The following is a 26,149-nucleotide window of genomic DNA, read 5'->3' as shown; positions in this document are numbered from 1 at the left end:
AGCCAAACTCTTCCGATGGTTTACAGGTTTTGAGTGTCCCTGTTTTGGAACATAACATGAAACGCCTTAAAGGGTCAAACAAGTTGCAAGTGCCAACTCTGCAAATCAAGTCTGTTTTGAAGATATCTCACATTCAGCTTCTAAAAATCATTGAACACCTCCATGCATACAGCCACATGCATTCGTGGCTGCACGCAGGAGGCAGAACAGCCTTCATGTCAGCCTCAGAACAAAGGTCACAATGCAAGACGAGGCCGGGGGGGGGGGGGGGGGAGGAAGGGGGGGGCAGAACCCAGACAAAAAACCAACACACAAAGAAAGCTCACCTCAAAAAAACACCCCAGTTCTGCAATAGTGTTGGGTGTAAGGTCGCACAAACGCTAATGCAAAATGAAGTCTTCATTGCACAGACACTGGACCTGTAGCTCCCCTGGAACGTGCAGTGGGATGAGCTGTTAGAAGCAGATGCACATCACCTAGTATGTAACTGATGTCTAGACTGGCAATGGCACGCCACAGCCACTCCCTTCCACAAAGGCTCTCCTTCAGCATTTCTTGCCTTCTAAATAGTGGATTCAGTCCTGGACTCAACTTTACGTTTCCCACCCTTCTTAGTGGATGCCAAACCCCAGCTGTGACGTCAGATTGCAGCACAGTCCTACTTCCTTGCTTGTTTGCACATGGTACTTTTATTGTGACTTTTATTGCTTAAAACACCAGCTGTGCTGGAAGACAGAACTGCCTGGAAAAGGAGGTGCTCCCACACAGGAGCCAGGCCAGTGTATGTGGAAGACCAAATCAGGACTTCTGTACTACAGGACCAAGGAATAAGTCTGAAACCCATGGGCAAAGCCCTGCTGCAGGCCCATGCACATGTCCAGGACCACAGGAATCTGAAGGGTTCTTGCTGCCCTCTTGGGTTTGCTCCTATTCCTACCCTGAGCTGCACTTTGGCCACTGCAGATCCCAGACTGTGCTCACAGGTTCGAGGGTCACCACCGAGTGACCGGCAGAAGCGTCGCTGGGAGTCAGGTCTGTGCGCTTGGTAACTCGTGGTTAACACACCTCTCTACACATGATCAGTTGGCCAACTGCAGACAAAGATCTGCTGCAGTTTTTTTATTTTTCTTTTTTCTCTCTCCAAAGTCACACTCATCAGTGGGACAAGGTCTTCCACCTCTTTGCTGAGGCCAGCAGAAGGCTGGGCCTTGTCCCTGGAAGCCTGTGCCCCCCTGCCACAAGCAGAACAGGGTCTCAGGCACAACGTCAGCAGCTGTAGTGGGGAGAAAAGAAGGTGGGAGGGTGGGGAGAAGGTGGCTGTAAGCAGACATCCAACAAACGCTTGTCTGAAGACTGATACTTCAGAGTTGCCAAGTTCACCCCTACTCACCAGAGCTTTGAGCACTGGGAATAAAAAAAACCCCAAACCCTTTAAAAAAAAAAGGTGTCTCAAAGACCACCCAGCAAGTTTATATTTTGGGGTTCACTGCAAACCCTTTGCAAGCCAGGGAAGACAACGCATACTGACAACCATAAACCAACTTTTTGCTGGAATAGCCTCATGAAGCACCAGCAGAGGAACTTTCTCTAGCCTTCAGCCCAACACAGAGAAGTCTGAGAGACACCAAGGTGGACAGAGAAAGGGAACCAGATGGTGTGATGGGGGTACAGGGGAAAAGTAGAATGGTCAATACAATTAAAGTCTAACACTTCTACCAGTCCCTTTCCCACCCATCATGCTTTCATACAGGGGCATCTTTTCAAAAAATCAAAGGGGCGAGGGAAACCCCAACAAACAAACAGGTAAAAAACAACCCAAACAAATCACCTAGCAAATCTTGTCACAGGGCCCTGCTGAAAAGAAGGCTCAACAGTTTGCACATTAAAAGGACATGACCCCTATGCAGAAAGTGCTGCTGGAAAAGGAGAACTCCAAGTTGCTAAATATGGCCTGAATGGTCTCAGGACATGACATGTAACAAGGAGAAGCTTGAGGTCCAGGCTGATATCAGAGAGGAAACACACTGTTTTGTCTGGGCCTGTGAGCAAGTGTCTCAGCACAGTCCGAGAGGCCTGTGAGTCTCTCCCAAAATGCAAGTGTGTCTGGCTCCCAGGCTCAGTCCATCTCCATCGACATCAGCCGGCGTCGCTCTCGTCTGGTTTCCTGCACTTCCTTCTTGCAGCACCAACGCGAACTGCAGTAGCCAATGAGGCAGGATAAGAGTCCAATGACAGTGGCCAGACCAATGCCAATCAACAGGGGGTACTTGAAAGCATTCAGAACTGAAAGAGGAAGACAAAGTCATTAGATACAACTGAGAAATTCAGAGATTTTTTCATTTGTTCTTACCTAAAAAAGGAACGAGTTCCACATTATTCAGTCACAGGCAGATTAATTATTTCAGAAGGAAGTTACGCTAATTTTTCTTCTTCATTTCTGTCTTTTGAGGCTTGGAAAATTGGTCTCTTATTGGATCCCCTTATGTCCTCACCCAAATTCTGCCTCCACCATTTCAAAGCCTCACAGAGACAGGAAACCTTGGAATGAGATAGCAAAGTGTAGCTTGTTTCAAGAGGTGAGTTCCAATGGCCAGTTCCATTACCTGTTCCCCCACACAAAAGCCTTGCAGAGTTTCCCCATCAGAAGCAGACTGTGGCTGTGCCCTTTCCAGTATGTTTCCAAACGGCAAGGAGTAGGCTCCTTTATGCTTGGCTTGATTTGAACTACTTGCAGAGTATATTCACTGTCACTCAGAGACCCTGTCTAATCAGCTTTCAGAGCTGGTACCTAAACAAGGAATTTGATTTGAGGGCACCTACTGCTCATTTAAAAGGTAGTAAGAAGTTTGGAAAGTACAATTATAATCATTGTCTGCACAGTAGGGAGAACAAAACCTTCTGATTCCTCTCAAATTCTTGGAACTTCCCAATATGACCTTTCCTGGAAATATGAGAAAACAACTAGTTCAAACCCCCTCCTGCATAAATTTTTCTCATTAGCTATGCAGTGAATGGAACATCTAGCGTGCAACTTGCTTCTCATGAAGTCTAGCAACACTTGCAACTCAGGTTAGAAAGCAGACAAGGCACTAAGTGCAGGCAGCAGCATGTCTTGTGGTTAGAGGGAGGAAGGAGTCAGATCTCTGACTTTGTTCTCAGCTTGATATTAACCACAACGCGACTGCTTTAGCACACCCCATCTACAAACCAAGGCTTCCTCCTGCAGGCAGCAGAAGGGTTAACACTCAGAGAATACTATGCCTTGAATGAAAGATGCCCCCAGCTATGCAAAACCAAGATATCATCAGGAAAGAAAATGCTCCAACCTTATGACTATGATCTGTTCAGGCTCACAGAATCTGGAATCAGAAGTTGCAAGCAACAGAAAAGGGTAACAATCTAATGAGATTATCACAGGCACCTTTGAAAAACAGCCCTGGGGAACATCTGTCACAAAGATATACCAAAGTGTTAAGAAAGTAACTAAATTGCGTAACATGTGCTGCAATCTCTTACCATCCATTTTCACAGATAGAAAGATGGGTTTGGCCTTGATGTCAGGTTCCCGCTGCCATACGCCAGTGGCAGATCTCACCCACGGGGTCACGACGCAGTAGTGGTTCCCAAAGTCATGGTCCTCACAGCCATGGACACGGAGCCGGAATTCCAGCGGGCTGATTCTCTCCAGGCTGAGGTCACTGCTCCCGTTTCTCCTGCTCTGCGTCACAATCCCTCTCCGGTCCAGTGAGGCCAGCAAGACAGGCTCTCTGTCCAAGGCAAAGGAGCGCACAGCGAACCAGGAGACGTCAAAGGACATATCGTCTGCATATGTGGGCAAAGAAGAGTTTAGACACACCGGTGAGCTCTGAAAAGTATCCTTAGTGCCACTTGTCAGCAGAAAGGTTAAGTCTGCAAACAGCATAGCCAACACTGGTCTGACAGCAGGGAACAAAAAGAAGAAAAGATTGCCCTAAACAGATCCTTTCTTGGAGGATTCAAGCAGTGAACTGCAATGAAACGCACTGGCAGGAATAAAGTAGCTGCATAGAAAGGCTGACTTACAACAGGGATGACAAAGAGAAGATTTCTTGCTTTCCTGCTCTCTTCAAATTGACATTTCATCTCTGATCTAACTTTTCAAGCAGGCCTAGTGTTGTAAGAAGTACCACAGCTATGCTGACCCTATAGTGAAAAGGGACTGGAAGGGTTAGGTATTTGCCAGCAGAGAGTGATTTGCAATCACTGTCTTCACATAGGGCCTACACAACCACAGAGCCAGGAGGCTTTTCTGAAGGCACTTTCCTCACACTTAGTCTGCCTAAATGAATAGAGATTCTGCACAGAGCATGAAAATTACCTATAAAAGTACAAAGTATTCAGAGGCAAAGCCTAGCCACGATGCTTTAATGCTTTTTTTTTCCAGAGTTGTGGGTTACTGTCACACATCATCAGGCACCGTGCCTCCTACAAGCCTTACCACCCAAGGAGACACTCTACAAAATGCAATTGCAACACCTTCCACATCTAACATAGCTGACAGGCAGTCAGGGATCATCAGCACACCCAGCTCTCTCTGCGTCCAATGCAAGATCCTACTGATCCCATTAGCAGATCTCTGCCTTAACCCTACTGGGCCGATGTGGCTGAGTTCCTGCTTTAAAAACCACTGCTATTCCTCACTAACATCAGCGCGGGGACACCTGCCAGTCTGAAACCTTGCATGACCTAGAGCATAGACAGAAATCCTGCTCACTTGTTTCTTCAGCAGGTCTTTCTTCACGGTGCACCAGCAAACTGATGGGCCTGAACTGGGAACAGCGAGTTACTGTTTCTGTCCTGAGTTTTCCGTACTGATAGAATGTGTCGCAGGGCTTAACCTCTTCACACCTAAGGCAGCTCCAGTGATTTTGGTGATGTATCAAGCCTCCCCACACTAGCACTGAGATCTCTGAAAGATACAGTGTTAGCAGTCTAAAATTTAAAACTGATCTTTCATCTAATGGAGTTTGCTCTTCTCCAAACTTCCACATTTGATCTCTAGGCCAACAGAAAAATTGAAAGCTCTAAACCTGCCGCTGTACTAAAATGCTTCACAGGTACAAGTGAAGATGATTTTTAAGACAGTATCTGGCAAGATAAGATTTCAAGAAGGAAGGGAACCTTAAAATAATATTTTAAAGTCAAGGGAAGTAAAGGAACATCCCCAGCTCTGCTACTTGAAGTACAGCATCAGCTGGCCAGGCAGAACACTGCCCTTATCGAAGGTAAAAAAGTCACCCACCGCTCAGGGTATAATTAACTCTCCCATAAGGCACACTTTTCCACACATCTTCAAAAACTAAACAAAAAGATGAGAAAGCAGCCGTTACTACCAGAGATGCTGCCTGACTCAACTGTTTTGGGACACCAGCCAGTTTCCCGCCCTGCCTGCCACGGCCATTTGCTCTGGGTGACAGCACAAAGCCTCAAGAGAGCACCGAGCCTGTTCTGCAGCCTGGCAGCAGGAGCAGGTCTCCCAGTCCTACATGGGGGTCAGCACAGGTCAAATGGCCCAGCAGCCCTCACAACAATCACTCCTGCCTGTCATGCTACAGAGACAACAATTAGTTATTTGGCATGGCGCTCGGACCGCTTCCCTTGAAAGCGAGGTTAATAAGAATTACCATAAACACACGTTCTGTTAACAGGACCAAACTTCGACCTCTGCTTTGTGTACCCATCCAACCTCTGTGGGAAACGGGGCCTCTACTGGAGAGCACTCTGTTTATAGAAACTACTCTTCAGCTCTTGCTGCCTGTTTATGCCAAATATGGTAACAGCACCGGTCGGCAGGCAGTCACGTTGGGAACGACCAATTCCTTCCAGAGATCATCCAGACTGTCATTAGCTGTTGTTTCCAGGTACAGTGCTGTAGGAGCACATGGACACCTTCCAGGCTAAGTCAAACTACTCTGAACATATTATTGCACTTGCTGAAATCAAGTTTAGACAACAAATTTTTATATATATACACTTTATATACATATAATCTAGCCTTCAGATGCCCAGGCAACTTGCAACCTTTGAAGAATTCCTTCTTTTCATTCTCAGTTAATTTGAGGTTCCCTTCCCTCTACATACAAAGATGAATGTAGGCACTTGCTGTCACTTTGAAATAGCTGAATCCATCTTCTGTAATTACAACATGGGACAACAGTATTATGCCAACATATTTTATTAGTCAGTATACACAGCATGCAATTAGTGACTCACTACAGACAGTCAGAGGGAGGATTTGGCTCAGAGGGCTCTTTGTCACTATCCTCCTCCTTGAAACAGCTTCATTCTGCAAAGTCATCCGATTTGTTTCTATGTATCTCTGGTTTTCATGCAACAAAAACGCAGGAAAGTTTAGCAAACCCAGGACACAAATCAGGTGCTGTGTGGAGATGGGTGATGAGCACACCTAGAAGCTCCCACGTGCTACTAAGTATGTAGCTTTACTGACATAAAACAGGTCATGGGCCAGGCTTCCAAAAAGCATCTGTACCACTGCACATCCACCTTGTAGCAATGTTGACAAGTCACTACCACAATCTTTGTCCCCAGTGTACAAAACCCAAACCCAACCACAAGCAGCACACTCATACTTAACACTACAAAGGTTTCTTCCACCGGTTCCTTCCATGTTCCACAATGCTCTAAGTAGTAGGAGACACCTGGGCAAGGTGTTCCACATTAGAGGAAAGCACAACATCCCAGGGGCAAGTTCAGAAGGCCATCAAGGACCTCAGTGCCCTCAGCTCAAGGAACTCAGGTGCTTTCAGAGAGTAACACAAAGAGCACCCTGAGCCGGACACTTCAGAGCTCTGTGAGCGGAGTAACAGTGGTGCTACGCTTCCTGCCCTCCTCAGTTAGTGAGGATCATCAACATGTAAAGCACATCTTTATGCACATTTCAATTTGACACACAGGACTAAGCTGTCTGGGTCTTAGCTGCTTCCCTGGCCAATCACTCCTCGAAACAGGGAATCCTATTTCTAGAGCAGCTCTTAGGAACCATACACTTCCACAGCTTAGAATGGAGTGCTCTCAGCATCTTTTTACAGTGCTGAATCACAATTTTGAGACCCTTTTTGTTTACTACATTTAAATGAGGTTGAATAGGGCTTCCTAGAGAGCTGAGCAAACCACTTCAAGCCATACAAGAGGTAAACAAGCTGGTTTTGTTAAATTCTCCAGAGTGCCCACTGGGTCTGTCTGGCACAGATAAAAAACCCCCAACTTATCTCCTTTCAGGCGCAGTAAGTAATACTTTTAAATCCCTAAGCACATAGCCCAAGAAGGGGTGATCTGGGAAGTCTAGAGAGATCTGTTGAATACACATTTTCACAAACGAATATCAGAAGCAGCTTTTGTATCTTCAGGGCACAGAAGAACTACTATTCCCCCCTGACACACACATACTCCCCTCATATCAATTCCAAACACCAACCGCAGCTGCCAAGCCGAAGGAGCACTTCTTTAGATGGAGCAGTTGCTGCCATGTTCCAAGCTGAGTAATGCACACTCCGTTTCAGCCAGGTCTCAAAGCAGCAGAGGAAATTAAAGCACGCTGCAGTCACACCAAAACCTTTTCCACCCTTTTGAAAATTTCCCACAGGTTGGGTACGCACAAAAAACACACACACAGGGTTGTGAATTGCTTCTACCAGACAAAGGTCCAACCTGTAAATAATGCTTCTAAAAACAAATAGATCAATCTGACTGCAACAAAGAAGGGCATTGACATAGATCATTGGTCATGTAGCTTTTTTCCTCAGCTCCTTGGAAGCACTTTATTTCTCTCATTGTGCATACCTAGAGTGAGAAGAGGCGCCACCTGACACCTCAGCTTGTTACAGGAAGCGTGTGTGCTAATCCACATGGATGCTTGCGGAGTCAAGCTCCTGTGTCTACAAGAGCGGAGTTGGCTGATATACCCAGTGTGTTCAAAGTGTTTGGACATGCATTTAACAAGACATCCTACGAAATTCTCTGATCCTACTTTGCTCACAGGAAGACAGCCCTGCAGCAAGTCTGGCACTGGGTGAGTAGATGGCCTCTCTTCTGGCCCCCAGAAGAGAGTCAAATGCAATTGCTTTGCTCTCTTATGACATTCCCAAGTGGAAAGACCATGCCTGTACTTGTTATCTGTTTTCTTCTAAGAGATGCTGGCTACTCTCACTCTGTTTAAATGATTACCTGGTGTAGGCTTTCCCTAACAACATACCTAATTTCCCCACTGGGTCAAGACAAACCTGTTATTTTCACAGTCTAATGTTTGGCACTCGTTTAAAAAGCAATTCTCCATTCCAGTTGTGAACTAAATTGCAATACTGAGTCAGCATAGAGACAGATCAGAGATGCAATACAGGGTAAAAAAGGAGCACTAACTTCAGGAGTTGGACTTGATCCTTATGGGTCTCCTTCCCACTCAGGACATTCTATGAATATTCTGGAAATTCATGCACCTGTTCATTATCACATGAGCCCTTAAGACCCTTCTTCACTTAACCTGCTCTGTTATCCCACTGCTTTAGTACCCTTCATCTCTCAAGGCCACAGTGGCCATCTGACAAGGGAAGTCTATATGCCATACAGCTGTTCCTTGAAGCTCTTCTGCCAGTCTCATCCAGAGAGAGGGCAGCAAATACTGGTCATATTCTCAGGGCCCTGTGAAAGGCCCAGATGTGGTTTCTCCACACAGCATGGCTGGTTAGGCCCCAAATCCTGCTCGTTCAGCAACTGCAGGCTCAGAGCACAGACTAAAAGGTTTCTTTAAATCCTGCCACAACGTCACACTTCACTGCATTCTAGGCATATATGTTGTCTGTGCCTCATCTGTCCCATTATAGACTCAAAAAACTCCCATAAACATGCCCCCAAAAAACCGTGAACAGCAGCAACAAGAAGAAACACAAAAAAAACCCTGAAACACAGAGGCCATGTTCAAGATCACACTACCCAGCCATAGAACAGATTACAGAGCTGACATCTAAAACTCTGCACTGGCTGTGCATGACTGCTGGAAACAGCATCGTTTCCAACTCCAGGCGTCATCTATCAATTAAACAGATGGCCATGAACAGTTAGGAAGTTGTCCAGTTAAAAGTTAACTGTGCTGATGAGTAGCTCCTCGGAGAGGAGATCCATTGGGATTACCCTTATCTCATCAGTGCTTCTCCCAGTCTGAAGCTACCAAGCACACAGAAAACCACCACAAACCCAACTGCAGCAGAGCAGTGACAGGAAAGCCCCACCGTTACTGAGTGGCCTCTTTTCAAGTTTTAAGTGGGTCAGGGACGCTGAGGCCTTTTTCACAAGGCAACCCCAAGCTTATTTTAGCTGTCGAACACCAGCAGAAGCCACGGCTGCTCCCTGCCAGCAATTACTGCTTTGCAAAGGCAGGCAGCTACTTTGGGTACTGCCTCACCACAATACCTGTAAGAGCCTGGGTACACCTCAGCTCCGAAGAGGCCTCCCTGCTGAGGAGAAACTGCAGGACAGAGAGAGGTGTATGTACAGGCCCACTTCGCTGCTCACTGTGCCCAATATCCCAGGCTACGAATCTTTAGACAGCAATAAAGTTTACTCAGCTTTTCCTCCCTTCCAAGCATTTCCCTAATACAATCTACAGGTGCCTATCATTTTTTTTCCACAGGCAGCACACAGCTCTAATCCAGCAAACTGCTTCCCTGCTACCCTCGGATTTAAGGTACAACGAGCGAAGGGCCTTTCCTAAGCTCACTGCTTCACCTCATCAGCTACCACATTATGAGCAGCATGTTCTGCACAGCACCTCTCTGCTGCTTACGCACAGATTTTAACTTTCACATGAGTCACAGCATCTTTATATAGTTAGGAATATACGCTTATATTTACATATTTATAGATTTTAATATATTCTATATTCATATTTAAAGTAAATGCATTTATAAAAAACCTAAATTCACTGCAAACCCCAAATTTGGGTATAATAACCAGAGTTATTCTTACAGCATTTTTATGAAAAGCAGCTCAGGCAGTCTTTAGCAAGCGGTTAGGTTTTGAGGAATTCTGTGAACTTTCCAGCTCTTCAGAAAAGTTTGCCTTTGAAGTGTCTGCTATGCTTTTCACAGCAATTTGGTACTGGGTTTGTTTCTTCTTCCACCCAAAAAGGAGGCTCACCTCTGAAGGCATCAGCAATTAAACATCTGGTTTTGGCATTTAGGTTGCAGTAGTCAATTACTGTGATTTTTAGGCTCACATTAAGACTTAAATTCACCCTGAGGTGTGTAGCTAACTGGACAGATGACTAAGATTTGTTAACAGATGACCAAGATTTGTTAACAGATGACCACTTCTCACCTAATAGGTTTTGCCAATGGACCTTCTTTCCAATTAAAGGAAACAGGAATAGTTTTCATGGCCCATCTAGTGGCTGTAGACCAAGATTCCCAGCAGTGGGGTCAGTCGGTACAGGCAGCACAGGGGGTGGTTAGCAGTAAGAGCACATTTTTCCCACCACTCCACTCAGAGCATGAAACAAAAAACCTTGGTTTAAATTGGACTGTGTAAAGCAAACATGTTCTCCTGTATTTATCTAGCTCTACAGGATTTTCAATACTGGTTTCTGAATTCTCCAGCCTCACTCACAGGACAGAGGGTTGTAACTGCTGGTATTATTACACCTGGTGAAGACAAATAAGTTACAAGTAAAATAATTTTGTCAAAATACCTGTTTCAAGAGCCATTCCTTCCATTGTGACGATACACAGCAAATCTGCCAGTTCACCCTGGTAAATCGTTGGGTTGTCAGAATGCACAGAGACATTAAACACAGGACCTAGGAAAGAATAACCACAGTTATTCATGACAGGCTTTTCTTCAGTGTCCAAAACCTTTCTTGTATGCTTTTGAAGTATTCTCTGCTAGTCTGTGGAGACAGAGCTCTGAAGTAGGGATTCAAGTTAGAGCAAACCAGTTTTTTAAAGATGCAGATGGTCCTGCTACAGAACTGAAACATAAACAATACAGGAAAAGCTTAATCAGATGCACTTCTTGTGGGTTTTCCTTCAGGCTCTGCCACAGATAACTGCTTCTGTAGAAGATGTCTCAAAGCCCAAGGGTACAGGTAACTCCTTCAGTTGCAAAGAGGTGTTACTGAAAAACATGAGGCTGTTATGAAATGCTCAGACATCACAACAACATGTGGTGTTTGACTTCCGAGGTACAGAAGTTAAAAAAACAAAGCTTCCCCAAATTTTGACAACTACATCTCCGGTGCAAAATTAACTAAAACACAACTCCTCACATGTGCCAGCATCACTAGTACTCTCTATTTCAAGGGGCAGAAACTCAAGATTGTATCAAAATAGCCTGAGTGATTTCTCTACTAATCAAGGTGAAGGAGATGAGTAAGAGGAAAGCTGATGCTAATGGCGGCCTCCAGGATGGCTTTGGGGCAGGGGCCAGGGAACACAAGAAGGAACTTGGGACTCAGATGTAGTAGTAACCCTTTTTACCCTCCCTAGATGCCCTTAGCTACTATCAATATCTGGCTCAGCTACCCCTGGCACAGCAGCAAGAAGCAGAGAAAGGTGTTTTGGGAGGAAAGAAAAGCTGTTGGAAGATTTGCTCTCCTTCACCTTTACATGCTATTATTTTAGCACAGGAATTTTAAGTTTCAAATCCACTCAAGATCAGTGGCAAACAATGCTTTGGATGGAGAACATGTAAGGAAATCAGCCAAGACAACCTACTTGTCCTTTGCCTTCCCAGTTTTCTGTGGAAAGCTATGCTGGTAACTCACCACACCGCATACTCCTAGTGCATCACTTCCAAACTGAGGTTTTTGGAAAAAAAAATTGGATGCACCATGAAGCTAGAGCTGTCATTTTTTGGTGTAGTTACTCTTGGTCAGCAGAGATTACACAGCACACTAAGTAAAGAATTCAAATTATAATGCAATAATTACTTCTGTGGCTTCCAAAATTCCCCCTGCAATTTCCACTGGGCACAACATGCAGCTCTGTTATACCATCAATTTCTTACAACCCTCTTCTCTGCCCCAGAAGCAGTTGTACTTTGTAACACAAGGGCAATATGTAAATATATAAACCCAGAGGTTTGACACTATAAGTCTTCTCTATTACCCCATCAAGCAAGGATAAAAGGGTGGTAGAGATGCATTAGGTGGACATGGACTACCAGTTGAGGCTCCTACATGCTTATACTAAAATCTACTTAAAGAAGTAAGATACCCAGAGCCCTTTGAAGTTCAGCTGTTCAGGTAGTGACTTCATGAGCAGGCCACAGCCCCAGCTTAAGCTCAGCATGACAGGATCCTTTTTTGGGTAAGTGGAGAGAGATTAATCTCATTGCTTCCTCAGCCTCCATCCAAACTGTTTCTCTGTGAATTCAACTGGTTTCCTGACATTCAGACACACACACATACACACACCACCACCGCCCCCCCCAACTATATTCCCCTTGCAGCCTATTTGATTGTCCATCTTCAGATAAAACAAGGCATTTTCCATCACCTCCTTTGGAGTTATGCAGACAGAAGTTCAGGGTCCTAGGGGATTAAAGGCAGCACGGACCAGGGCACCCCAGCCAACTGTAACCAGAAAAGTCTCAAGCTGTGTGTGAACTGTCACAGCAACAGAGATAAAGAGACTATCAAAACCTGCCAGGATCATCCCTGCATTCCCAGCACAAACCCTCTGCTGTGCTGATCAAAGGTAGAACAGCACCATAACAACTCTGCTCAGGGTCTATGCTGAGTTGCAGCAGCAAGTGAGGTGACATTACATCAGGAACATGGGACATGCTCTACTCCAGCAAACAGGCTCTATCCCAGTAGGGATTGAACAAGGGAGATGAACTGCATGATCCCACCTTTGTCAGGCTAAGAACAGGCTGACTTACCCCTGCCCTGGCAGGGTAAACAAGGAAAGACAGAGGGTATAGACAGGACTTTTCAGGCCTTATTTCTAGCTGAAAGTCCAGGCATCTACTGCACTGAACAGACACCAGCTTCAAACCCTAGCACGCCAACAAAGCAGTAATGCAGAGTCCAAGCTGCCCTGCCTATTGAATGTCATGAGGGTAAAAGCCAAGCTTGTTCAGTCACTCACCCAGGAAAGGCAAGGATCATGGTAATGCAGCACTCCCTACATTCTCCTCTGTGCTGGGTCACCAAGCACACCCTGCCTCCCACATGGAGAGTCAGAGCTTCCTGGACAGTAAGAAGGCAGCAGTTGCTCTGCCATTTCATAAGTGTGGCTCCTCTTGCTAAGCCACAAACAGTTCTTTCCCCTCAGTTATTCGCCTACTAGGGTAAAATTCCTGCAAATTACCATAGACTCTTTGGTTGGAAAGGATCTAAGATCATCAAGTCCAATCATCTAAGATCATCAAGTCAAATAACTCCAGGGAGAAATCACTGTTCCAGATTTCAAGTGTCCAGAGATGTGTCAGGGGTTATGCTCCTCTTCCCTCTCCAGCTGAGGAGGGACAACAACTATTTTTGTATTTTTTAAACCTAAACAAGCTTCATCAGTCAAAACTTCTTAGTTGAGTCTTGAAAACTACTTGGTTGCAACTTCTTAAAAGGAGCATCTTTGTTCTTTGGAAGTATCTCAGGCCTTCTGCCCACATGCCCCATGTCCTGAGCCTCAAGCTGCCCTCAGGCAAGAAAGGACAGAATAAAGCATCTTCAGAGATTATTTGTTTTCATGCCACTAAAAATCCTGAAAAAGGCAGGAGCCTGTTTTCAACAGAGAATCACTAGCTCTGAGCTGGAGCACAAAGACTGTTTGATCCCCTGCTCTCCACCCTAAAATATACTTGAATCAGAGTTGTAGTCACTACACAGCCTGGGAGAGAGCCACAGAAGCTGACAGCAGAGCTCTAATCCCTCATTAAAAGTCACCTGCAGGCTGCCCTTCTCTGTAGAAGGATTCTGGTCTTGCTTTTGTTCAGTTTTATTCTAAAAAAAAAAGAAAAAACCAAACAGAAAACCAACCCACAACTGGCCAGTGATTTTAACCTGGTACCTTGTCTGATTTATGTCCACAGCTTAAACGGTTTACTCTGGTTTCAGCTGAACCTGTCCAGCCACAGGATGAGAGAAGCAGGAATGAGCTGCATGCCAAATCTCAAACAAAAGCAGCAGCAAAACAGTGTTTGTTAGTGGGTTACAAGCAAAACCATCACCTTATCTAACTGGACACCTGCTCTACTGCAGGCTTAAGAAAAGGACTTGGGCAAAAAACATCACCAGAGCAAACACAGGATGCTTCCATATTTTTTGACCCTCCTGGGGACCTCCCAAAGAGGCCAGCGATGTGCCACAAAAATCTTCTGCAAGGTGTGGATCCTGTTGGTTTTGGTTTTGTCCCCTCCCTTACCATACTGCAGTATTCAAGAGGCCCTTGATCTAGACTCCACAAGCTGAGCTTGCCACATGAAGCCTAAGTGCTCTTCTCATGTTTTCACCCTCCAAGATAAAACCTGCTCAACCCCAAGCTTAGAGATGCAGGCATGTGGTGATGGGCAACTCCCAGTAGACACTGATGACTCTGACGACCAGGGTCTGTGCACTGCCACGCTCCATCCCTTGCAGGGTCACAGGAAGGGCTGGGGAGGTGATGTGAACTCTCCTTCAAGGAGATCTGAACTCATGCTACATTAACACTGAGAAAAACAGAACTCTACAGATAACAGATGATGTGGCTTTGGTCCACCTTGCCACCTGTATTCAGCAGTTTGAAATACTGTTACTGGGACCTACTGGTCACTCAGGAGAATAAACAAGCCAGAATTCAGTTTCTATTTCAAGGTTGATAAATGAAGCGTGACCCTCAAAGCTCATCAAGAACAAAGCAAAGTTAAGTGTAGGAAAGCTGCTCACAAGTTTGAAAGCTGAGAAATAATTGGGTTTAATAACTTCAGGTTTGCCCTTAGCTAATTTGTAAACTAAAGAGCACAGATTTACAAAACAAGCCAGCATTCCCAATTCTAAGAGCTCGGCATCAACCTTCTCCTAAATTGCCATCTTCTGACATGACCTTTGACCTAAATGGAGCCAAAATGTGTTTCTCACTGTAATAAGGCTGTATGTAAGCTTAGATACACCCCCTAAAAGTTGTTTTCCTTAACAAAATAATAGCTTTCTATTGAAACGCATCAGCAGTCTAGATAAGAATAAAAAGTTTTTAAGAGCATTTATTGACTTCTGAATGCTGAAAGAACACTATGTAATTTTAAACAGTGGAAAAACTGAGGTTAGACGTTTACTGGTGGAAATCTAGAAGTGCTGAAAGAGAAACCAGGTTTCAGGATCAGGACCCATTTGGTTTAATTTCTTCTTTTTAAGGCAGACCTCATTGCTCAAACCATTGACTCCATGCAACCCAGAAAGGAAACTCCAGGATTTAAATCCTATAAATTATATTGTTTTCAGCTAAAGAGTGCACTGCAAATTCTTCCACATACATAAATAAAAGGAAAACATGTATAAACTGCACCAAATTTGGTTTATTGCTTTGTGCTCAGATTCACACTGCACAGGCTGCAGGATGGAAAGGAGTACAACAAATTTGAGTTAATTTACTCAGCTTAAGGATTTACATATTAGAGAAAAATAAAAAAAATCCTGAGCCCTATTTACCTGACATTACCCCATTCTCCCTGCTTACTTCCCTGCTTGGTAATCCCAACACCTTAAATCTGCACGAAAAAGATGGGGAAAAAGGAGGGAGAATAACCAAAAGCCAGTTAACATCTAGATTTACAACAGAAGAGATCCCAATTACCTAGGTTGTAGGTGACATTTTGGCCTTTTCTATATCATTTTCACCAGTACTTCTCTGCAAAAATAAGGTAGAGTCTCCCCACAGACACGAGTTACCTTTATTTTCCAGACAAGTACAGCAGAGCAGAGAAAGGTCAAGTAACCTGACTGACAGAGATCCAGAGCAGGCCCTTCCACCAAAAAGCCTGTGCCCAGACCATTACCCAGCAGGAAGGCCACAACCAATGCATGCAGCTTCCCTGCTCACAATCAGCCAGAACCACAGACCACAACAGGGGGAAAAAAAAAAAAAACCCTGATGCAACCCACAAGTTCTCTGCTTTCCAAAACATTACTCATATCTGCCCTGGAACCAATCACTCACTCTTGAACCAAGAATCCGATGACTTACCTTGTTCCAGATAATGAGTTGCCTCACGCACACCATTCCAGCCCCCTGCCCTCCCCTGTTTCTTCATCGAGCTGTTCCCTAACAAGCTTTACCCCAGGCCTCATAATAGCTGTTACTGGAAGAAGCCCCCAGTAGCTTAGCCTGTGGTTTTTACTTCCAGCTACAAATTAATGCACACAGGCACAAAGGCACACAATGACAAAGCACGGCCCTGCCATTAACAGTAGCTGGAAAATACCAGCCTTTCTTGCCAAAGAGTTTCTGCTGTATGGCTCTTCATTCATTTCCATGACTAAGGTTTCTTTCCTTTAAGTATCTTCCTAGTCTCCTTTCTTGAAACTAAGAATCTCTCGGGGTCATTGCAGGGCATCATTTCATTTTAATTGCAAGCTCTACATCAATACTCAGCTCATATTTCAGCAGCTCTCAGTTTATCTCAGCTTCTTCCAAAGTGAATGATAATGCATTGCTGCGCAGTGAGCTCACATGCAGATGTAATCCAGAGTTGAAGATTTCATCAGGACGCTTCCCTTGAAATTCTCTTTCATTTTTGTCTCCCAGAGCTCTCTGTCCTCTGCTGAATGGCACAAGGGGATGGATGCCAGCTCAGAGCACAGCCAAGCTCCAAACAGTTCTCTCATAACATACATCTCAGTACAAGCTCAAAAGCTTACTTCTCCTCACTTCCCTCAAGGGAAGTCAATTCTTTGGAAATCCCTGCGAGTGTATAGCAGGGAGAGGCACTAAACACCAACCTGGGTTGCCAGGTTCAGAGTAAAAGGGACAGAAAATTGAAGGACAAATGCCTAAGAATAGTTTATGACACCAGGTGGATTTCAGAGACCAGGTGCCTCAGCATTAAAAAACCTGCTGCAGGCCACATACCTGAACTAAATACCGGTCTTCAGACCCACATCTGATAAGTGCTCTGATCTCAAGCAAGTTCCAAACTGAATCCCACCCTTGCTGGCCAGCTTGGCTAAGGCTGCAGGCAAAGGGGTGCAACAAAAAAAAAAAAAGCCACTTTCTTCCACTGCTCAGTCCTTGCAGTGCAAAAGCACTGCTGCTGGATTAACACCACCAAGTTACTAGAAGACAAGTGAGATATTCAGGTTGCGTGGTTTGAAAAGTATGGCAGAACTTCTGTTCTAGACTGGGAAAGCCTGGAAGAGACACTGAAGAATATTAAATTCTTCATGTGGGACAGCTTCTCACTGTTCCTCCCACCCCAATAACCTTAGTTTGGTCACAGCTACTGCACATACAACACTAATTTCATAAAATGAATGACTGATTGACATTATTCATAAGGTCAGACCAGAGGATTCACAACATCCCCTCTGCTCTTAAATCATATTCAGAAGAGAACAATCTACCATTGATTGAATATTTGAAAGCTAGACTCCTCCTCACCACCACCCCCGACTTCCAGTTTATATCATTCAGTGAACAAACTCCACATTTCGTTCTTTAGTTCGGGAAGTTTCAACAAATGCCTTTACATTAACATTTCAGATCGTTAACCAAATGGAATAAATACGTCCCTCTGCAACAGCAAGTGGAGAAAGAAGAGAGGAGGTCTCTGCTTGCAGCCAACAAGTTCTGCCTTGAATGGAAAGAATCTGAGAAAGACATTTTCCACAGATGTTCATGGAAAAACATTTCAGAGCACTGCCACATTTCAAGCCTATTGTGGGAGGAAACACTGAAGTCTCATCTGCGCAGTCCCCAGCTCGTATATAAAAAGCTTACAGGTCTCTGACTGCTCAGACAGATCCCACTGCACAGTGTGTATGCATGCTAAGAAAACCCTCCCTCGAAACATCACCCAGCTCAGAGATCTGGGAGTCAAACTGGAAGAAAGGGTTTCCAACCCTAGCAAGCCTCCCTACGCTTTGTCAAAAAGGAATCAATAAAAACAACAGAGAAAGAAATTCCCCATGTGGCTAAAAGCTTTGTGTAAAACTGTTTTAAGAGCTTCCTTCTACTGAAAATGCTGCTTCCATATTGATCACCTCCCTATTTCATCCCTCACGGTGCAAGATGAAAAAAGCTATCAAAGTCCAACCTTCAACAGTAGGGAGGAGACTGGAATACCTTCTTTTTATTTTCCTGAAGTTGTACTGCCTTACTATAACCCACCACCCCTCATTCACAGCTAAAGTGCCTTTCTGTTGCACTGAGAACCCCAAAAGTCAGGGAAACTTAACGAGTCAGGTGCACGATTAGGGATGCACTCAGAGGCTACTCATCAGCCATTTAACTCAGGACTTAGAGGTGCTCCCCAGCTTTTACACTTGCTTGGAGAGCTGCATGCCCCTCTGCTTTATCTGGCTCTTTCCTGCAGTAGCTCCCCTCTAATTTTGGGGAGCTTCTCATTTTCCCTAGACATCACTAGCTACCTCAGCAGTTCTACCTTTCAGCACTCCCATTACTGAAAATCTGGCACCAACTTCTTTTTCTGAAGAACAAGTTTAACAGCTGCCCGTACCACAGATGCAAGACAAGGGTGTGATAGCCGAGCTGTGCTTTCAGAGCTGCTCCAACAGCTATGCATTTACCTCCAGCTGCCTGACTCAGTCACAGTTTGCATCAAAGACCATACACCTCAGCCATAAAACCACAGTAACACACCCACCAAACAGCTTCTGTCCTGTATACCTGATTACAAACAATCTTCCAAATAATAATTCTACAGTTAGTCCACTCTGGGCTCACCACACATTCTCATTGTGCCCAGAGATGAATGTCCAGCGAGGATATCCAAATAACAATGGGAAGATACACAATTCTTCTACCAGTTGAAGAAAAGATGGTATTTCAAACCAGATTTTGCTACACACCAAGATTATTTAGGGAAAAAGCTCTCCAGGAAATTGTGCCTGGGATCTCATCTCTCTTCATTCTTTTGTAAGGAATGAAAAGCTGACAGGGCTTCAGGACCATCCCTTTTGCCTCCTCCCGCCTTGCTCCTGGAATTCACACATTCCCAGTGCAGTGCTAGAGGCTGCCTCCCCTTCTCCACTGTGTGCACCAGAAATCCTACCCGGGTGAAGAGGCCGGGAGTAGAGGGGGATAGCAGAAAAGTCAAGACTGCAAACACACACACTGTACTCCTTGCACAATTCACAGGTTCCTTTTGAACCACAGGTATTAGTATGCACTGGGTTTCTGCTGCAAGGTTTTCGTAGCAGGAGGGCTACAGGAGTGGCTTCTGCATGAAGTTGCTAGAAACTTCCCCCATGTTCAGAGTCAGTGCCAGCTGCTGGCCAAGGCTGAGCCCGTTGTCAATGGCAGTAGTGCCTCTGGGATAACATAGCTCAGTAGGGGATGCAGAGAACTCAAACAATCCACCAACAGCAATTGCAGCTGGAGAGAGGAGTGAGAACATGTGAGAAGAACATCTCTGCAGACACCAAGGTCAGTGAAGGAAGAGCAGGAGGTGCACAGGCACTCACACAGAGATGCCCCTGCAGCCTGTGGAGAAGGCCATGGCGAGGCAGGCTGATCCTTGCAGCACAGACACTAGCGGTGGAGCACAGCTCAGTGACATAATGTGAGGAACGCTGGGAGAGTCACCAAGCACCGCTTCCGTGTGGGAAAACCTCTGGGATAAGAGCTTAGAGAGGATGAGTTTGGCACATACTCCAATCTTGCTGGTTTCTTGCATCACCCCTTTTGCAGATGCTGCTCTCCCACTGCGTCTGACCCAGAAATCAAGAGTAATAAGGGTAAAACTATAGCTCATTAAACCACTGCAAGGAAGACAACAAATCTACAGCAATGTTCAGCTGTGACAGTAATGCTCTAAGAGGCATCTAGAACACAGACAATTAATTGAGTATTTTCAGAACTTACCATAAAACTAACCAAAAAGGCAGGCAGAAGAGAGAACTGAGAGAAGCCTTGAGCTGGGTTCATGTCCTCTCTCTGGCCAGCTTAGGTCAGGCCATAACTTCATTAGGGCTTGTATCTCGATGTTACATTTCAAAGTTTCTTACAAAGTGACATCCTCACGGCAAGGCAATGCCCAGCCCTTGTCCTTTCCCCAGTGTGCACAGCATAAGGAAGGCAGTGCAGTTTTCAGAAATCACATTGTACGCAATGATTACCATAGCTATGGATGCAACCAAGAGTCAGATTGCGCTTGCCTAGTCACAGACACATCTTCTAAAAACCCTACAGCCCTGCTATTATATGCAGAATAACTCACACAATCAACAAGGGATGAGGAGATGCCTTCTCCCAAGTTGCGTTTGTGAACAGAAATGGAGGTGTGCAGAAAGTTTGAGATAAAGCAGCTAACTAGAGAGCTCCAAAATAGGAAGTACCTTTGGGCTACACAGAGGTCTCTTCAAAACCCCTCAGGAAGTCAAGAGCTTGGTTCTAACAATTATGAGATGAGCCCCTCATTAAGTGCACCACCACTGTAAGAACAACTCTACAGTACTTTCCACCCACACAGAAAGTCAGTGTTAACATGCATCTCTGATGATCCAAACCATCCCTGTCCCACCCTCTCTCCACCCAGCAGTGTATCAGGACATGCACACTTCTCTAGAAAAATCTCAACAGGCAGGCTAAGTTACAGCTAAAAGGTGAGGGTTTCAAACAAGGGTGTGAGGAACAGGATGATACTGAAATTCATCCCAGTTTGTGCAGCTTCGTGGTCCAGCCAACCAGGGGTCTCTGATGTCTTCCAGTGGCAGGATACACATGCAGTGATGGACAAAATGTTACCATTACTTTCACCTGACAGGTCTCTGCAATTACATCAACAGAAAGGTGTGCTCAGGCAAGATAATGCTATGCTAATCAAGCCTGGTTTGGAACAGAAACCTAACTTATATTAACGTTCTTCCAGAGCAGGCATTACCAAACAGCAATCTAGTGATAATGCCAGCAAATGTGGCAGCAATTATTCCATATTGAGAACCAGCTCTGAGCCTGTAGGAGCATAAAAGCTGCATTAATGAAGAAAAATCCAGGTATTATGGTTACAGCAAATTTGTTAAACATCTCTCTGTAAAGAAACAATAGCGAGGACACAAGTTCCACCAAAGGGGATAAGCAAAGCTCTCAGCCATCGTACCATCTGGAGAGCCCTTCCATGTTCCAAAGAGAAGGTATTTTCCAGAAACAGGGAAATTGCTGGAGGAGCATCTAAGAACTCTCTCCCTTTCTGGCTTAGCCACACAGCTGCCAGATTCCATACCAACCTGACGTCTGGAAGTCTATCTGGATAGGGTTGGATAAGCCATTCACTGCTTCACGCCACATGCCACCACCCCCTGGAGACCAGGCAGTCACCACACAGCGATACAGCCCCGCATCCGAAATCTGGGTCTGGTACATCCTGTAGCGGAACTCGTTCTCCTGGACCTTCTCCAGCACCACGCCGTCCACACGGGCCTGGTCCGTCCAGTCCTCCAGCCGCACCACCGAGTCCTGGTTCAAGGAGATGATGCGAGTGGTGCCGTTGGGACTCGACTGGTCCGCGAGCGGCTTCTCCGCTGTGATCAGGACAGAGTAGCGCGGGGTCTTGATGTTTTGTGATGACACTTTGCATGTCATCTCAAAGGTGTGGCCTGCCACAAAGAACGGCTTCAGTTTCACCGCCTCCACTGTAAGCGTGTAATCTGAAGAGGGAAGGAAATAAGCAGCAAGAGAGGGGTTAATAAATAGGTGCAGGTATCTCTGTAGCACCTTTCAACCTAGAAGGTTGCAAATAAGCCAGATGCTTTTTTTTTTGGAGACAAATCACAGTACATTTATCTATACAAACACAGACATCCAAGAATGCTACTTAACAAGGGCACACAACAGTACACAACAGCTTGTGTTCTTGGGTCAAGATGCAAGGATTCATACAAACACTAAATACTGAACAGATAATGCAGTACACAGGTCATAGCATGACAAGACCTCCAGGCTTTTTTAATTCAGGAGTAGAGAGATTAGACAGAACTCAAGAGTCACAGTTTTACATTGGATCTGGAAGAGCACCCTCAGCAACAGGGTACAAAGACACTGCTGAAATGCTCATGACTAGTGGGAAAAGCTTCCAGTGACTTGATCAACAGCTTCCTTTATTTCCCCTGAAAATACACTCTAACAGCAACCCAGACACATTCAGTTGAACTCTCCAGATCAGTCAAAATACATGGCAAAAAGGGTGGCGGTAACAGGGAGAAATCTCCATCCCCAGCATCCCCACACACACTCCTCTGTGTTGGAGTTCCACATAACTGTCTCCCCCCCCATGTTCTTTTCCCTTGCTTCTCACATGTTCACCTGAGTATAAGCCTACCAGAAGCCTTAACATTTCCCAACAGCCCATCTGGCATCAAGAATGCCAACAGCACTTACTGCTCACTTTCTTTTCCCTTCTTCCCCACACTGTCCAAGTCTGCTGGCTCCTCAATCCCAAAAATCCCTTAATTACAGAGATAGGGAAAATTATACATCTAGGACTACAGCCCCAAGGCACAAAAAAATACAAGCTCACAAGAAGAAATTGAGAAAATGAGGAGTGACTGAAATCAAAACCAGATAAAAGGAAAGGAAGTTGTTAGTTTCCCAGCACTGTGATGAAGAGACAACCCACACACTCAGGTTCTTCCTAAGGAAAGGATCTTGGGACAGAACACGCAGCTTACAGCTCCCTCCCAAAGCAGCAGTCAGTCCAACTTTTCTGGACATACTTTGCTACAGCATATTCTCCCCTCTCCCCCCATATAAAAACTAGTGTACACACATGGAAAAATCCCTACACAGATCTCACTTTATACAGGGTGAAACTTCCCAGGAAAAGGGATAAGCAGTGTGAGATTGCTACACATTCCCCAAAACTGAACTAAATGCAGTAATATTTATGCCCTCCCTGTAAGAGCAACAAGATACTTGTCAAGATTACATTTTGCAGTGTTTTGCCTTCAAGCAGCAGTTTTCACAATGAGTAAACACAGCCCACAAGATGAGCAGCCCAGTATGACAACTTTAAATCAGTACTGTATAAAGCAGATCACAGCACAAAGCTATATAAAGAAACAGCAGGAGTGAGGAAGGCTGAGATGCTTCTAGTGGTCTGGCTGAGCCCAGAATTACTTGATACTCCACACCAACACACCCACACACACACTTCCACCGCAAAGAAAGTGGGAACACAAGAGCTGCACATTTAAGCATTCAGGGTACAGTCACAAATGAAGTTGCACAGAGTCATTCCTGCTCCCTTGTGTGAGAAGTCATGATGCAGCTGACCCTAGACTTTAAATCTATTTCTTCCTCATTCTGTGATCATTACATTCTGATATCCCCCCTCTTCATAAGGTTGTATTTTTGGCCCAAAAACAGAAGCACAAACAGTTAGCCATACTTGTCTTCCACAGTTGGCTGCTTCCTAGACTTTGTAAGAAGGCTCTGGGCAAAGGTTCTCTGTGCTGTTGATCTTCATGCCAGAGCACTGGGTCCCAGGCACACAGACACACAAAAAAGAAATCTTGCATTTGGACTCTCATACGTGTACTTCAGACAAATACCTTCACATGACCAGACCAACAGCTGAGAAGAGACAGCCTCCCTACTACCTGGGCTCCAAATGCCTTTTTACCTATTCCCCAAGCCACAGGTCAGGCAGCAGTATACAGGTGAGTGTCTTGTCCCCAGTTAGGATAGAGCAAACTCTGTTCCTAGACATCTTTTCTTGACCTTCTATATGAAGGCCACAGAAAATGCTGCTTTTAACATTTCTTTTTTCTCTAAAGAAAATGAGACAGAGTAGCAGTAGCATGGGACAGCAGCATAAATGCCATCTGTGGAGTTTGTAGAAAAGAACATCTGAGGCCCAGAGATGTAGCCAGGAAACAGTGGCAGAATTCAAAAGGGTTAGAAAATAGGATGCGGAACAGAGAATATGGAGATATATTCTTATTAAAGTCCTTTCAAAGGATTTTTCTACCTTTTAAAACCCAAAATTCCTTAGGTTGGATGAATACAAAAGGTATAGGCACCTCCTATGTGAGGCCTTAAGAAACACAGACCAGGATAGAATAGGGGACAAAAAACCAGCACATACAGGTGGTGAATGTTTCTTGTTGCATGAAAGTAAAAAAGGATCAAAAGAGCATTTCTGAGTCTGCAGTAATACTAGAGACCGGTGTATATAACAAAGTTTAAAACCCACTCCATATCCTATCAACTAGAAAAGCCCGGATTGCCATTCTTAACAGTAGAGTTCTGTGCCAAAACTGTTCTCCTTCAGTAACAGCAGATGCAATATAATTAGCACTCCATCACCCCCAGCTAGAAGAGCCTGTAGTGGTCTCTGTAACAGTGCATATCATAGGAAAAAGGGGAAGCAAAAGATTTGGCACTTAGATTAGAAATTACAGTAATCTGCAAGAAAATTTGAGTGGGAATGGAAAGTTTCTTCACGTTTCCTATGTTAACAGAAACTCCTCATCACATCTTAGAACATAAGATGGGACAGAGGTCAAAAACATTTTCATCCAAGAAATGCATTTTAAGATCTCATTTATAATCTTCTAAAAATTGCCAAGGGAACAATGTCTGTGTCTTGACCACTACCCTTGCAACTTCTCTCTCCACACACACACCCCTGCAATTCCATGCAGTGTCTCACCTATTTCCTGTAAAGCTCCATGAGCAAAAAGCACATCACAACACACCCTGGTCAGTCATGCACAGGAGACAGAGACTCGCAGAGTTTACGTTGGAGAGCAGTCAGGGAAAGATCTTAAGTAAACCATACCCCAAAGCTTTTAACCAGTTTGGGCACTGCTCCAAGAGAGGGGGCTAGCAGCAAAAGAAATGCTAGCCAAACGATGCAGTTAAAATTTGAGTAATAACCTGTACTTTGGAGCCTGGCAGCACATGATGCCTGTGCCTGCCATCACTGGCCGCTCCAAGTGGTTGAGCCGCACTGTAATTCCCCTGCTCTCTACCACAAAGTCTGTGCTCACACTCACCAGTACTTCCTGGGTAGTGCCCAAAACCAAGTTTTTACCTCGTCCAAGCCAGTGAAATTGCTAGAGAAGCCTAAGAGCTACAAGGGCAAGGAGACTTCAGGAAACAGTAAACACCTTCCCAACACTCAGGTCAGAAAAGCAGCGCAAATGGGCACAGCTAAAAGCCACCTCAGAGCCTCCTGTCTCATCAGCAGCCTCGTGTAACACCATCTCAATATTCATAAAGGCTTCTTCATCCCCCAGTGCACTAGCTAGACTGCAAGTACAAGGAATGCAACAGACATTAAGGTAATGACAGCTTTGCCTTTGTAGGAGGCGGCTATACAACACCCTGAAGTACAATTTACACCCCTGCAGCTCTGATACCAAGAGCTCTGAAGATACAGGCGGCACAACAACCCGATACGCGTACAGACAACACGATGGGCTCTCCCCACTGCTGCACACACACAGACACACACAACTAGACCACCCTCACCAGCCAGCTCACCTGCCAAGCAAACAATGTAAATGCTTCACTCTCATGCAGCGATGGGCATAAGGGGCCCAGCCACCCTGACTGAGGCTTGAACACCTAACTTAATGTACTTTCTTGTTCTACACCCAAACTGGTGTGTACACCTGGCAGCCTGGGGCCACAGGTATGGGAATGTCTTTGCTCAGGAGGCACTGCTTGTCTGTACTATGCAGTGTCCATCATCCACCAGCAAGAGAAAAAAGAGGTGGTGGTGGTAAAAGACAACTGGGTGGTAGAAATACCACCTGTTCTCGGTTTGCAGGATTTTCTGAAAGATTAAGATGACCTTGCTCCAAATTAAATATGATGGGAGAACCCTGAGCAAGCATTTAGGTAACATTATGTTAAATACAATTGCTTTGTAAATTAAAGACCAAAATATTAACCAAACCCCAAATAATAGTACCTTTGGTGTCTGGAATTTCAAT

General features: G+C 45.0%; 1 protein-coding gene across 1 annotated transcript in view; it reads right to left on the bottom strand.

The window, feature by feature from the left end:
- Nucleotides 1–1,923: 1,923 nt before the first annotated feature.
- The window catches only part of PTGFRN (prostaglandin F2 receptor inhibitor), a gene marked incomplete at its 5' end in the record, with an annotated part of 66,167 nt that continues 41,941 nt past the window's right edge, over nt 1,924–26,149 (bottom strand). The window contains 4 exons of the mRNA XM_084277342.1: nt 1,924–2,283; nt 3,517–3,822; nt 10,739–10,846; nt 21,434–21,853. Coding sequence (XP_084133468.1) covers nt 2,117–2,283; nt 3,517–3,822; nt 10,739–10,846; nt 21,434–21,853 — 1,001 coding nt within the window. The 3' untranslated portion in view covers nt 1,924–2,116. The remainder of the gene's footprint in view (nt 2,284–3,516; nt 3,823–10,738; nt 10,847–21,433; nt 21,854–26,149) is intronic.

The sequence above is a fragment of the Gallinula chloropus genome (genome assembly GCF_964237585.1).
Source record: "Gallinula chloropus genome assembly, chromosome: 1".
In the NCBI taxonomy this organism is placed as follows: Eukaryota; Metazoa; Chordata; class Aves; order Gruiformes; family Rallidae; genus Gallinula; species Gallinula chloropus.
The sequence above is the reverse complement of the archived record's forward strand: the minus strand, read 5'-3'. Positions and strand labels throughout refer to the sequence as shown.